The 14,104-nt window shown below is 37.9% G+C and overlaps 2 protein-coding genes and 1 long non-coding RNA gene across 11 annotated transcripts in view; 2 read left to right on the top strand and 1 right to left on the bottom strand.

Annotated features, from left to right (window-relative positions):
* PHACTR4 (phosphatase and actin regulator 4) overlaps positions 1 to 14,104 on the top strand; it is a 98,122-nt gene that overhangs the window by 48,897 nt on the left and 35,121 nt on the right. For 2 of the 8 annotated variants that reach the window (XM_025447792.3, XM_049105595.1), the window contains exon 1: positions 1,380 to 1,674. The exons of the other annotated variants lie outside the window; for them this stretch is intronic. In XM_025447792.3, the coding sequence (XP_025303577.1) occupies positions 1,629 to 1,674 (46 nt within the window). In that variant the 5' untranslated portion in view covers positions 1,380 to 1,628. Of the gene's footprint in view, positions 1 to 1,379; positions 1,675 to 14,104 lie in introns of those variants that run through there. 8 annotated transcript variants of the gene reach the window in all.
* LOC112660278 (uncharacterized) lies at positions 82 to 9,288 on the bottom strand. 2 transcript variants are annotated; one of them, XR_003136821.3, is made up of 3 exons: positions 9,090 to 9,288; positions 1,123 to 1,394; positions 82 to 386 (listed from the first exon to the last, which is right to left on the bottom strand). It is a non-coding gene; the product is annotated as an uncharacterized LOC112660278 (long non-coding RNA). The 2 variants fall into 2 exon arrangements; XR_004813716.2 differs by having other exon boundaries at positions 1,123 to 1,376.
* On the top strand, positions 6,946 to 7,602 carry LOC112660276 (60S ribosomal protein L39-like). The gene has a single exon (XM_049105636.1). It carries the CDS (start codon positions 7,003 to 7,005, stop codon positions 7,156 to 7,158), a length of 156 nt encoding a protein of 51 aa, XP_048961593.1. The 5' UTR covers positions 6,946 to 7,002; the 3' UTR covers positions 7,159 to 7,602.

Here is a 14,104-nt window from a genome sequence, read left to right as displayed (position 1 = left end):
CACTGCCTTAGCATTATAATTTTCTTACTCGTTACCTTTGTTATTTTTTTCTGTATCAAAAGCAGATAATGGGGATAAGATAATGGGGAAAAGAAGGTGCTAAGAAAAGGCAAAAGGAAAGCCCGGAAATTACTGTGATCTCAGTTTGGAAGACAAAGATTTAAACTAAAAGCTCTGGTTTTTTTTTAGCAGCTGTCATTTATTGAAGGACTTTGGCACTTAAAAATTTGATGACAGGGGATCCCTGGGTGGCGCAGCGGTTTGGTGCCTGCCTTTGGCCCAGGGCGCGGTCCTGGATATCCAGGATCGAATCCCACGTCAGGCTCCCGGTGCGTGGAGCCTGCTTCTCCCTCTGCCTGTGTCTCTGCCTCTCTCTCACTGTGTGCCTATCATAAATAAATAAAAGTTAAAAAAAAAAATTGATGATGACATAAATCACAGAATTTGACCTTAGTAGTCTCAGCTTCCTAAACTAATAACAGGTTAAACAATACGTTCTTCACAATGCATGGTTGGTTAGTTGCGGCGATGTTTAAATCCAATAACCAATGTCAACCTCCTTTTCACAAGTGTTAGTTTATCATTTGTTAGTGAAATAATCGAGAGTATGTGGCTAAACACCACGGTAAATTTGTGTTAGGTATGTCTTTTTTACATTTAGAAAATTCAGTGTTAGCTTACATGGGTTGTCTAAATAAAAATTCATGCTGTGTCCTTAATATTTATGTATTTTAGCTAGATGAAAAATTAGTTATATTATTTTAAAAAATCAGTGTGCAAGCTGGACCCTCAGTTGCTGCAGGTGGTTAGCTGATATTTCCATGTATTAAGGCAACATGTAGGGTTACTCCCTATATTTTGTAATCCCCAAGATATCTTCCAAACATTTATTTCAAGCTTATTATTTTAATAAGGAAAATTTTCAGAACAGTTTCTTCTTATTTCTAGAAAAAGTATATTCAGTCTTAAAATATCATTCTTAATGTTACTAATTCCCCATATATAGATCTTATCCTGCTTTGGGTATGCCACTTACAGGTAGGAAATACTACAATTTTAGAGCAAGCAGTGAAATGTGAGAACAGTCGATACTTCTGAGGCAAGCCTGTATTGAAGACCTACCTTTGAGCTGAATTCTGCGCCCGTCAGTCTGCTGTGCATAACCCTGATGGTTTTTGTATGATTACATTTACAAGTTCATTGGTAGATTCTTGAGCAGGCTCCCATTCTTCTATGGATGTGAGTCTGGAGAGTTATAAAACAAGCTTGGTGTCAGGAAAGGTAGGTGTGGCTTCTTAGGGCTGTGCCGCTCAGCAGCTAGAATGTAGTTGGCAGTCTCCTCCCCTTCCTGACTTCAGCTCTTCACAGTGTGTGCTCTGGAATGACAGGCATTCCTGTGTGAAGAGAGCCAGCGTGAAGACATATTTGTAAGAACCACAAGTGCCCAGGCCGGGACACAGGGAACAGAAACTCCAGCAGATTAACCGATCTCATGATTTTTCCTGATGTTTGGCAGTGACACTGAGAGAGGAGTGCATGCCCCCTTTATATGTGGATTTATTTTTTAAGAAAAGTTTTTGTTGGTCCGGGACAATTTGTTGTTGTGAGACACATCAGACAATTTAATCATGGGGCAAGCTGACGTCTCCAGACCGGTAAATCCAGATGCAGTTGGTGAGTAATAGAAGGCAAAGAAACAAAATCTTGACAGGCAGGGCAGATGAACAGGTGAAGTTGAATATTTTATAGGAAGTTGAGTGTGAGCATTTTGTTGTTTATAACTTTATGATGTTTACAACTTTGTGAAGAATGAATGAAAATTTGCAAGTTGTTTTTCATTCAGTTATATTAATTTACTACTCAGTTTTGTCTTACTTGATCCCTCTGGAGTTTTTTTTTTAATATATGTAATATTGATAGGATGTCATTTATTAATTTTTTGCTCTTGCAGAAGATAAGTGCTATAGGAAATCATATTTCAAATTCAGTGTTTTCCTGGCATGTTGCAGACTTAGGATTTATATGGCAGAGAACTAGAACTGTTGACTTCTATAAATGGGACTATTTTTAAGAATTGGCATAATTTCTTAGACTCAGTTATACATTCTCCAAGTAAGTCTCAGGCTTTTCCCATTTTGCTAGAATTTCCATTTGTCATAAGGCAGTTCTTTGGTACAAACACTTCTGAAGTCAGTGGTTTACATTTGAGGTATTATTGTCTCAGAGACAGCTAGAGACCAAGCTGGTAAATGCAAGTGTAGGTTCAAGGCTGTAAGTGAAATGGAAGTCCATTGTCACTGAAGATTCATTTTCCCAACTGTGGGGTTTTGCGTAAGATGAGGATGTAAGGGTGGGAAAAATTAGTTTTAAGTGGATTTGTTAAAGGGTTGGAAATATAAGCAGAATGGGGGAAAGCCTGTGAATCATTTCTTGACATGTCACTTAAAAAAAAAAAAAAAGATTTATACCTTCTCTTTGATTTAGGAAGCCACAGAAAACATGTTCAGTCCTAGGCTGTTCTTTTTTCAGAAATGAAAAATGTTGGTGACTTTAAAGAAAAGTTTAAAAGTGTAAAAACACAGGTAACATTCCTAAATGTCTCCTGACTTAATATTATTTAGTTTCTAAAAGTGTATTTTCCCCGAGAACTTCCCAGATGAAATTCCTACAGAGTATTTTCATGTTTTACCAAAACTGAAGTACATGGTGGGGAATCCCTGGGTGGCTCAGCGGTTTAGCGCCTGCCTTTGGCCCTGGACACAATCCTAGAGTCCTGGGATCGAGTCCCATGTCAGTCTCCCAGCATGGAGCTTGCTTCTCCCTCCTCCTGTGACTCTGCCTCTCTCTCTCTCTATGTCTATCATAAATCAATCAATCAATCAATCTTAAAAAATACTGAAGTACATGGATTACAAAGTGAGGCATAGCACAACAGATTTTTAGGACTGAAGTCAGGACTTGATTCATTTTACCTTGAAAATGAAATTTTTACCGTAAAAATCACCAGTGATTTTTATTTTTTTTTTACTTTTAATGAAACATTTCATAACTAGGAAAAGGCATAGTGAAAAATATAAAAGATTCCTTGCCCAGCTGTAGCCACTGCCCAGCCTAAGAATTGAAATTAAAAACAGTGAGATATCCCACCCTGCCCCTATCTATGTGCCCACATTCCCTTGTGATGGCATTTTGTTGCTTTGCTCCCAGAGGTAACCACTCTCCTGAATTGAGTAAATTCACTTTTGGGCCACTAAATTCTCCTGTCTTTCTTTATTAATAAGGATGAGGATCTAAACAATGCTAGACATTTATCTATGAGATGGAAATGAATGGTCTTTGAATGGCAAGAAATGGGTAAGGAGGTATAACTTACTTATAAGATATAACTTGTAAAAAATGCCCATCTAACATCTATATACGAAAAATTTCATCCGAGTAGATAAAGTTTGATATATTTGTTTAATAAGAAGTGAGAGCATCAAATTCATCAATTTTTCTGCCGGTAGTCCTAAAAAAAGACTTCTGAAGAAGAAATAGAAATCACTCAGGTACCTAAGATTTGTATGTTCTCTCTAGATTTAATTTTTGAGCTTTATTTCCTATTGCCTAGATAATTCATAGCTGGCTATAAGCTATTTTAATGGACAGACTGCATTCTATTATATATTTTTTTAAGATTTTATTTTTAAATAATCTTTATACCCAGTGTGGGGCTTGAACACACAACCCTGAGATCAAGAGTCGCATGCTCCACTGACTGAACCAGCCAGGCACCGCTGAATTTCTCATAATTCAGGATTTATTCTATATGAGCAAATGAAGGTCAGGTCATTGACATTGACAACTTTGAGGACTACACCATTGCTTTAAAGACTTTTACCAAGCCTAACTGTTTCTTTTTTTTTTTCCTGCCATCATCCCCGGCCGCCTAACTGTTTCTTAATGAAATTTAAAAAGCATTTCAGTGATTGGGTATGTAGAAAGTTTTATCAGATTCTTTGGAAGGATAAATGTACAAAGTAAATTAAAATTTAAATAATTTGTTTACGGGGATCCCTGGGTGGCGCAGCGGTTTGGCGCCTGCCTTTGGCCCAGGGCGCGATCCTGGAGACCCGGGATCGGATCCCACGTCGGGCTACCTGTGCATGGAGCCTGCTTCTCCCTCTGCCTGTGTCTCTGCCTCTCTCTCTCTCTGTATGACTATCATAAATAAAAAAAATTTTAAAAAAATTTAAAAATAATAATAATAATTTGTTTACAGTTCTAGGCCTGAAATATAGTAATTAGTTTTGACTTTAAAATTGATAGTATTGGGACACCTGGCTGGCCTAGTTGGTAGAGCATGAGACTCTTGATCTTGGGGTTGTGAGCCCCATGCTGGGGGTAGAATTTACTTTAAAAAATTTGATAATAGGGATCCCTGGGTGGCGCAGCGGTTTGGCGCCTGCCTTTGGCCCAGGGCACGATCCTGGAGACCCGGGATCGAATCCTACATCGGGCTCCCGGTGCATGGAGCCTGCTTCTCCCTCTGCCTGTGTCTCTGCCTCTCTCTCTCTGTGACTATCATGAATAAATAAATAAAATCTTTAAAAAAAAAAAAAAAATTTGATAATAAAATTCATGATGGGTACCTGGGTGGCCCAGTCAGTTAAGTGTCTGCCTTCCGCTTAGGTAATGATCCCAGGGTTCTGGGATCAAGTCCCGCATCAGGCTCCCTGCTCCGTGGGGAGCCTGCTCCTTCTGCTTGCTGCTTCCCCTGCTTGTGCACTCTCTCTCTCTCTCTCTCTCTCTCTCCTCTGTCAAATAAATAAATCTTTGAAAAAATGAAAATAAATAAAATTCATGGTACTAGTTTTTTTTTTAATTTTTATTTATTTATGATAGTCAGAGAGAGAGAGAGAGGCAGAGACACAGGCAGAGGGGGAAGCAGGCTCCATGCACCGGGAGCCCGATGTGGGATTCGATCCCGGGTCTCCAGGATCGCGCCCTGGGCCAAAGGCAGGCGCCAAACCGCTGCGCCACCCAGTGATCCCCATGGTACTAGGTTTGACAAGCCAAATGATACAAAATAAATTATTGACTATATAGAATATATTTATTATTTTCAAGGTACTGTAAATGTTTTAGTGGAGCTTGTATAGGTATGACTCATGTCTTATGCCCTTGAGAAATTTACTTTCTAGTTGAGAATTTAAATATTAAAAGAAAAAGTCCAGGATACCTGGGTGGCTTAGCTGTTGAGTGTCTGCCTTTGCCTCAGGATGTGATCCCACGGTCCTGGGATCGAGTCCCACATCAGGTTTCCCACCGGGAACCTCCTTCTCCCCCGCCTATGTCTCTGCCTCTCTCTCTCTCTCATGAATAAATAAAATATTTTTTTTAAAAAGTCCAAGATATTTATAAATTTGTTTAAGATAAGGCATATTCTTGGGATGCCTGGCTGGCTCAGTCAGTGGAGCATGCGACTCTTGATCTCAGGGTTGTGGGTTCGAGCTCCACGTTGGCTATAAATGTTACTTAAGAATAAAATCTTTAAAAACAAATTTTTTAAAATTTGTCTTTAGATAAAATGTAAGATGTATTCCTTTTTTCTAAGTTAGTTGACCATGGCTTATGATGGAATCCAGAGCTGTTAACTAAGAACAGTCTGCTTTCAAATAAATAACCTTTGTGCAAGGACTTATATGCACATTGACAAGGTGTTATGTCAGCATCCATTTAGAGTTTTACCATAGGACCTCTCTAACAACTGGTGAACTAACTGATTATTTAAATGCAGAGAAGGGGCCACCTGGGTGACTTAGTAGGTTAAGCATCTCCCTTCGGCTCAGGTGATCCCACGGTCCTGGGATTGAATTCTGCATAGGGCTCAGTGAGCAGTCTCCTTCTGCCTGCCATTTCTCCTGCTCATTCTCTCTCTCTCTCTTTTAAGTAAATAAAAAAAATAAAAATAAATCATTTTTAAAATGCAGAGAAGGAATTTATGCTATAGTGTCCATTCAAGGAAATTAGCAATTATCCTCAGTAGTTGATATAAAAAAAAATTATCCTCAAGTGAAATACGTCCATAAGAGAAGCCTGTATACTCAGATAAAACTTTCAAGTAATAATATTTTGTATTTCTTGATCAACATAAAAGCTATTTCTGTCTTCACTAAAATCCTTTACCCATTTATCATCTTAGGGCAGCCAGCTAATTATAGTCAGCACAGGTCCTTAAATTAGGCACAAGACCAGAGAATTTTATTTTATTTTTATTTTTTTAGAGAGGAGGAGGAGGAGCAGGGGAAAAGGAGAGAGAGAATCTCAAGCAGGCTCCATGCCCAGCACAGAGGCCCACTTGGAGCTCAATTTCATAACTCTGAGATCATGACCTGAGCTGAAATCAAGAGTTGGTTGCTTAACTGACTGAGCCCCTAGGTGCCCCAAGACCAAAGAATTTTAATAAATTCTAGTCTGGAACTTTCTTTCTGCCTTTCCATTCTCCATCTCTAGGTTTGTAGGGTTTTTTTATTTTTCATTTTTGAACTTTCATGTACCTCTCATTCACCAATTAGCCTTTTTTTTTTTTTTTTTTACTTCTACATAGAAATATATTGCTTTAAAAGATGGTGTATTATACTTCTTTATTCTTTTCCCATTTGATTCATTTTGCTCTGAAATTTGTAGTTTTAGGTTCTCAAGCTCATAATGATGGAATCAGTTAGGGCAAGGTGATTTAGAAATATATAGTCATTTACGTGATGCCTGGGTGGCTCAGCAGGTGAGCGTCTGCCTTCGGTTCAGGGAGTGATCCTGGAGTCCTGGGATCGAGTTCTGCATTAGTAGAGAGCCTGCTTCTCCCTCTGCCTGTGTCTCTGCCTCTCTCTCTCTCTCTCTCATGAATAAATAAATAATTCTTTAAAGAAAAAAAGAAATATATGATCATTTAGAGGTAAAATCAGTGAGATCGTCTCTCCTTTCCGCCGCCATCCTGGTTGCGTGTGGTTGACTGTGATCGCCATGTCTTCTCACAAGACTTTCAGAATCAAGCGATTCCTGGCCAAGAAACAAAAGCAGAATCGTCCTATTCCCCAGTGGATTTGGATGAAAACTGGTAATAAAATCAGGTACAATTCCAAGAGGAGACACTGGAGAAGAACCAAACTGGGTCTGTGAGGAAGCACCGCACATCATGAAATAGCAAACATAATTGGCACACATATTTAAGCCACATGGAGATCACATGTTCCTATCTTATCAATATGGAAACATCCTTCCTACCTGGCCAATAGACATGTCTTATCAAGAGAATGATTTTCTCGGGGATCCCTGGGTGGCGCAGCGGTTTGGCGCCTGCCTTTGGCCCAGGGCGCGATCCTGGAGACCCGGGATCGAGTCCCACATCGGGCTCTGGTGCATGGAGCCTGCTTCTCCCTCTGCCTTTGTCTCTGCCTCTCTCTCTCTCTGTGTGTGACTATCATAGATGAATAAAAATTAAAAAAAATAATAATAATAATAAAAATAAATCTTAAAAAAAAAAAAAAAAAAAGAGAATGATTTTCTCTGTTACTATGCCTCTATACCAGTAGGTTGGTTCAGTAATAAATGTGAGACCTTTCAGCTGAGCTGCTGTTGTGTCCTGATTTGTGAAGTACTGAATTGCCCCTCCTGTCAGATCTCACATAGCACCGTCTGATAGAACTTTCTGCAGTGATAGAAATGGCCCTTGACAACAAAGTATTTAAAGTGTGGCTAGGGGACGCCTGTGTGGCTCTGTCTGCTAAGCGTCTGCCTTTGGCTCAGGTCTTGACGGGGAGTCAGCGTGTCTCTCTCTGCTCCTCCCCCTGCTCATGTGCTTTCTCTCAAATAAAATCTTTTTAAAAAAAAAAAAAATCAGTGAGATCATTTGATTAATAAAATGTAATGTAGCTATTCAACAGTATTAACAGGAATAAATAATAGGTGGGTTAATTAAAAATAAACTACTGCGTAACACTTTGAAGAAAAACATTTGTCATTATTTGGTGATGAGAGTAATCAGAAATATTTTTCATACTCATCTAATTGTAACAATAAATGCTTTCTTCTAAGAAGGAACAGGCACTTTCCACATGTAATCAGAAAGGAGGAGGAAGCAATAGTATAGAGGTCTGTTATGGACTCCTTATAGGATTTTCTGTTATCAAATGTGAACTACCAACCAAAAATTATTGTCCCTTTTCTCTGCTCCAGTGGATTTTCTTAATAGCCCCTTTTTCTATTTGCAGGAGAACTTTGGAAAGTTTAAGCCTTTTTTCCATGAGAGAATATATTATTTTCTGGCACTTCACTATAAAACTTTACTCTCAACTTGGAATTCTTATTTAAAAAAATGTACACATCAAGTTGCCAAGGGTATCACATCTTGATACAGTCATGATCAGAAAACTATTTTACCAGAGTTGGAATCCCAGACCTAACTGTCCCTGCAGATACAGAGAGACCTTCTATCTTCTGCAGCATTTTGTCCAGTTCTATTTCCTGAAGGTCAGAATTTAGCAGTGTTTCCGAGGGAAGTTGTGGGCGTGTGCTAGACAAAGCCTGCTTTGTTCATTTGTGGCAGCTTTTGCTTTCTGTACTTTTGTTGTAGTTTTCTAAAACAGCTCTTTAAATCCAATAATAATCCTCTTTTATCAGAAGGCAAAAATGAGTAAGTGCTATAGTAAGTACCACAAATTAATGTTCTCCATTTACAAAATTTTGATGCTGTGAAAATACTTGTATAAACACAAGATTGGGACGCTTGGGTGACTCAGCGGTTGAGCGTCTGCCTTTGGCTCCGGGCTTGATCCCAGGGCCCCGGGATCGAGTCCTGCATCAGACTCCCTCCATGAAGCCTGCTTCTCCCTCTGCCTGTGTCCTCTGCCTCTCTGTGTGTCTCTTGTGAATGAATAAAATCTTTTTAAAAGTTTAGATTTTTTTTTAAACTTAATAAGGTACAAGAAAGAGAGGTGGAACTGAGACCCAATAATTTTGTTGCTTATTACCAAGCCTAATGAAGAGGAGAGGGTAGTGAAGGCTGTGTTGAAAACTAAGTTTTCTATTGATTCCAGTTGCCTGTGTCTTACCTTGCCTTCCAACAAGATGATTAAGAATTGATTATAAGAGCTCCTGGGTGGTGGTGGTTGGTTAGGCATCTGACTCGGGATTTCAGCTTAGGTCATGATCTCAGGGTTGTGAGATTGAGCTCCCAGTTGGGCTTGCACTCAGTGCAGAGTCTGTTTGTCCCTCCCTCTGCTCCTCACTCCCGCTCACATTCTCTCTCTCTCTCTCATAAGTAAGTAAGTAAGTAAGTAAGTAAGTAAGTAAGTAAATAAATAAATAAATAAATAAATAAAATCTTTAAAAATCCTTAAGAATTGGTTATAATCAGATTTTAAAAGGAACACTTTGACCTTAGGCTTATTTAACGTGTTTTATTCTTATCTCTAGCAAGTAATAGAGATATATGTAACTACAGCTAATAGCTCATGAATAGTTAGCTGAAGATAAAAAGTGTTACATAATTTTTAATAACATTGTACATTTAAAAATCACCCCCAACTCCCTGCTCAGTGGAGAGTCTGCTTCTCACTCTGCCCTTCCTCCTGCTAATGTTCTCAAGTGCTCTCTCTCATTCTCTCAAATACATAAATAAAATATTTTTAAAGATTTTAAAGTTCTGAAACAAAACTGGAACTAAAAAACCTGCATTAAATGTTGACTAGGAAAAACCTGAGAGTTGAAAAAGAAAATACTAGAACTCTGCATAATACATGGTATAAGAAACAAGCCTATTAAATTTGAGGTGTTACAACTTGAGTGAGGGAGTTAGCACCTTAAATACCAGGGCATAGTGTCAGAGTACTACTCAAATCAGAAACTCCAAACTATAATTTGGTTAGTTATCTTCCTCTCCCAACATCTACTACCTCCAAGAAACACCAAGACATGCTTTTCTAGTGGGCTACAGCTGTGTGACTCAAAGAAAAAGGTGTTTTCTTTAGAACATACAATCCTAAAACTATAGCCAGCATCGTACACTTGGTGTTCTGACAAACAGAGGTCTTTCTTAGGCTCTCATGGAAAATAGAATGGAGCCATAGGGCCATTTTAAATTCTATAACTAGTTTAAGCAGAAACAATGGAGTATCTAAATGTGACTCGAAGCCTGTTATTTTTTTCTGTTCAAATTGGAAATGGAGGGAAATGATCATAAAATCAGAGCTGTTGAGAACATATGGTTGATGTGCAAATTATCTTAGGAACAGCTTCAAGGGGATTCCCTGGGTGGCTCAGCAGTTTCGGGCCTGCCTTCGGCCCGGGGCGTGATCCTGGAGTCCCGGGATCGAGTCCCACATTGGGATCCCTGCATGGAGCCTGCTTCTCCCTCTGCCTGTGTCTCTGCCTCTCTCTCTCTCTGTGTGACTATCATAAATAAATAAATTAAAAATTAAAAAAAAAAAAAAGTTTAGGGATCCCTGGGTGGCGCAGCGGTTTGGCGCCTGCCTTTGGCCCAGGGCGCGATCCTGGAGACCCGGGATCAAATCCCACATCGGGCTCCCTGCATGGAGCCCGCTTCTCCCTCTGCCTGTGTCTCTGCCTCTCTCTCTCTGTGACTATCATGAATAAATAAATAAAATCTTTAAAAAAAAAAAAAAGTTTAAAGGAGGGGGCTCCTTTAATTCCACTTGGATGGCTCAGTCAGTTGAGTTTCTGACTTTTTTTTTTTTTTTTTTTTTGACTCTTATTTTTGGCTTAGGTTGTGATCTCGGGGCCATGAGATCCCTGCAATTCAGGCTTAGCCTGGAATCTGCTTGAAATCTCTCTCTCCTTCTCCTCTGCCCTGCCCACACACTAAATAAAATCTTTTAAAAACATTTTAAAAAGGGATGATTTCTGGATTCTTAAATATACTTTTTCTTTGTATATTTTTTTCATCTGTCAGTTTCTCTTTCTATTTCAGTTTTCCAAGCAATGCAACTGAATTTCCTTCCTGTCAGACAAAACTTCATAGTAAGAAACCTGAACCAGTGTATCAACTTTAATGGATCTAAGAATGCTACAGAGATTAGTGGCTTCATTAGATCTGGTCAGCTACTGCTATCACAGATTTATGCATATGTTCTACAGCTGAAAAGTTTATACCTGATGAATTTAGATCATCATTAAATTTGGTCTGTAACTCCTTTTGCACAAAATCGTGCTCATGGCAAACAGTGGTGATATGCTTAAAAGTATGTGAGAATAGAAAGTATTATTTGGGTAATCCAGATCTACTCATTTTAACATGTATTATTACTATTCCAAATACCAAGGAAATTTATCCTTGAGTGGTTTCAGACTGTGACTTTCATGTGGGAAATAATTCATTTTTATAGGAACATAGTATATAGGGAGTATTGTTTTCTTTTGTGTATTTATGTATATGCTGGATCTTATTTATTATTTGTCGTGTTTTGAAAGCTCCCACTTCCCATTGTAAAAAGTAAATTTGGTTTTCTTCTAATCACAAAAGCCATACATGTTCATTGCAAAAAAGAAAAATATATATGTATATATGAAGCTAGAGAGAAAAAAAACACAAATTTCCCATAATCCTACCAGCAAAATATATAATGTGATAGTTATTATTTACATATAGATTTATGTTCTTTTTTAACCTAAGATTATTAATTATTCTAGAAATTTAGTTTTAGTGATTATATATTATTTTATATAAAATTTTCAGTTTATTCATATATCTATTGTTGTATATTTAAGATTTTCCCAGTTATGTATCACCTCAAATAACACTATCAGAAAAAAACATCTTTGGGCAGTTTCCATCTTCTAAAGTGGAGTTTCCTAAACTTTTGTGTAAATATGTCATATTTTAGGCTTTTATTAGACAAAATTAGACAAAAAAACATATTTTACACAGAGTTGGAATGAAAATTTGAAAAAAACATGTACATAGCTTTGGCCACTATTCTAGTTATTAATAATACCTAGTCAGATAACAAAGAATATGTGCTCGAATAGAATTTGGTAATGGGGGACTAATACCTAGGCTCTTCAAATTTGGATTTAAGCAGACTGCAGAATAGGTCTTGTCAGGGAATTTTACCATAGTTTATTTTCAGTCCACTACCTTCTCTTCTTAAAAGTACTTTTGGACTTAAGAAAGGAAAGCTTGACTGGCTGCCTCCTCAATATCATTTAATTACTTGAAGATTTCACCCTTCGTGTGTAGGACATTTATTTGATGGAATCAAGTTTTTGTGATTTTCCTCTGGCGTCAAGATAATGGCTATCAGGGGAAAAGACAAGATGATTTGTTTCTTTCCCTTTTCATTAGGAATAATTAATCGGCTTCCCTTTAGTCTTTTTCTGATAACTTTCACCCATGAGAACACTCCCTTGATTCAGAATTTGTTTATTTTAGCAGGCAGCTAAGCAAAGAGTGTGTGGGAAGAACTTTATCAACTCTTTATTTTAATCAGTTATGGGTGTTGCTCTTGACTAATAGCTAAAAGTTGAGTTTCCAGAGCACTCCCAGACTAGTCCCATACCTGAGAGTGTGACTTCGAGTCCTAGCTCACTCTCCCACATATCCTATCAAAGCATGAAGAATCTGTCTCAAAGCAAGATCTAAAGAATTATGGTACACAGTAGTCAGTGAAGAAAGACTCTAAATACAGAATATAGTTGATAAATAAAAAAGAAAAATCAGTAATCTGATAAAAAATAATGTGTAATATTGATCTAAATCATAAAAGTTGATTGCTATATCCAACTTAAGTACAAAGTAATGACTTATAAGAGAAATAATTGAAATTTGAAGTAATTATATTGGGATGGCAAATTTGTTTTTAAGGAGGCTTCAGTAAGAAACTTAATTTTTAGACTTTCTACCCTTCATAAATTTTGGTAGTGAGCAATATTTGAGATGAATACCAAACTTGTTAAGATTAGGGCACCCCGATGGCTCAGTCAGTTGAGCATCTGACTCTTGATTTCAGCTGGGTTCATGATCTCTTCCTGGTCATGGGATCAAGCCCTGCATTGGACTTTCTGCTCTCTCTCCCTCTGCACCCCACCCCCCACTGGTGTTCTCTCTCTCTCTCTCTCAAATAAATTAGATCTTTAAAATAGAGATTAATACCAATCATCAGATTGTTGTAAGAACTAAACATGTAATGTGCCAGTTTACTGCATTATATTCTATAAACTTTTGTTGATGAATGAAACCAGATGTTGAAAAGACTTGTAAGATTTCAACTTAATCTTTATTCTAAAGGCAGTATGAGGGATCCCTGGGTGGCGCAGCGGTTTGGCGCCTGCCTTTGGCCCAGGGCGCGATCTTGGAGACCCAGGATCGAATCCCACATTGGGCTCCCGGGGCATGGAGCCTGCTTCTCCCTCTGCCTGTGTCTCTGCCTCTCTCTCTCTCTCTCTCTCTGTGACTATCATAAATAAATAAAAAATTTAAAAAAAAAGAAAGAAATTAAAGGCAGTATGAAAAATAAATAAATAAAAGCAGTATGATTGAAAGGGTTGTAGACTTTTAAAGTCAGACTTGGACTTGAATCCCACCTATATCACTTACACTATAGGCAAAGAGAAAGCATCAAAAGAATGAAATATACAAAGAAAAGCAGTCTAAGGGGAGAAAAAAAGCCAATTAAATGACACTTATAAAGAGCTGCAATAAACAAACAAAAAAACTCAACTCCTGACAGAAAATACTATACCCAGTGAAAATATCCTTCAAAAATGATGATATAAAATTATCCTAATTGTAAACACAAGATTACAGAAATAAAGAGTGCCTGAGAAAGCAAATTTGTAGGAAATATAAAAGACTATCATTTGTGAGAACAACAATAATAATGTTTGCTGTGGTTTATTGTTATGTGTATGTTGAAATAAAATATAACAGAGTATAAATGAGTTGAAATGTAAGATTCTTGCATTATTTTTTTTAAAGATTTTATTTATTTATTCATAGACACACAGAGAGAGAGGCAGAGACACAGGGAGAGGGAGAAGCAGGCTCCATGCAGGGAGCCCGATGTGGGACTTGATCCCAGGTCTCCAGGATCACACTGCAGCCTGCAGG

Source organism: Canis lupus, chromosome 2 (genome assembly GCF_003254725.2).
Source record: "Canis lupus dingo isolate Sandy chromosome 2, ASM325472v2, whole genome shotgun sequence".
Classification (NCBI taxonomy): Eukaryota; Metazoa; Chordata; class Mammalia; order Carnivora; family Canidae; genus Canis; species Canis lupus.
Note: the sequence above shows the minus strand (reverse complement) of the source record. Positions and strands in the feature narration are given on the sequence as shown.

What these genes read in the sequence shown, in the direction of transcription:
- LOC112660276 (XM_049105636.1), top strand. Translation starts at nt 7,003, where the DNA reads ATGTCTTCTCACAAGACTTTCAGAATCAAGCGATTCCTGGCCAAGAAA.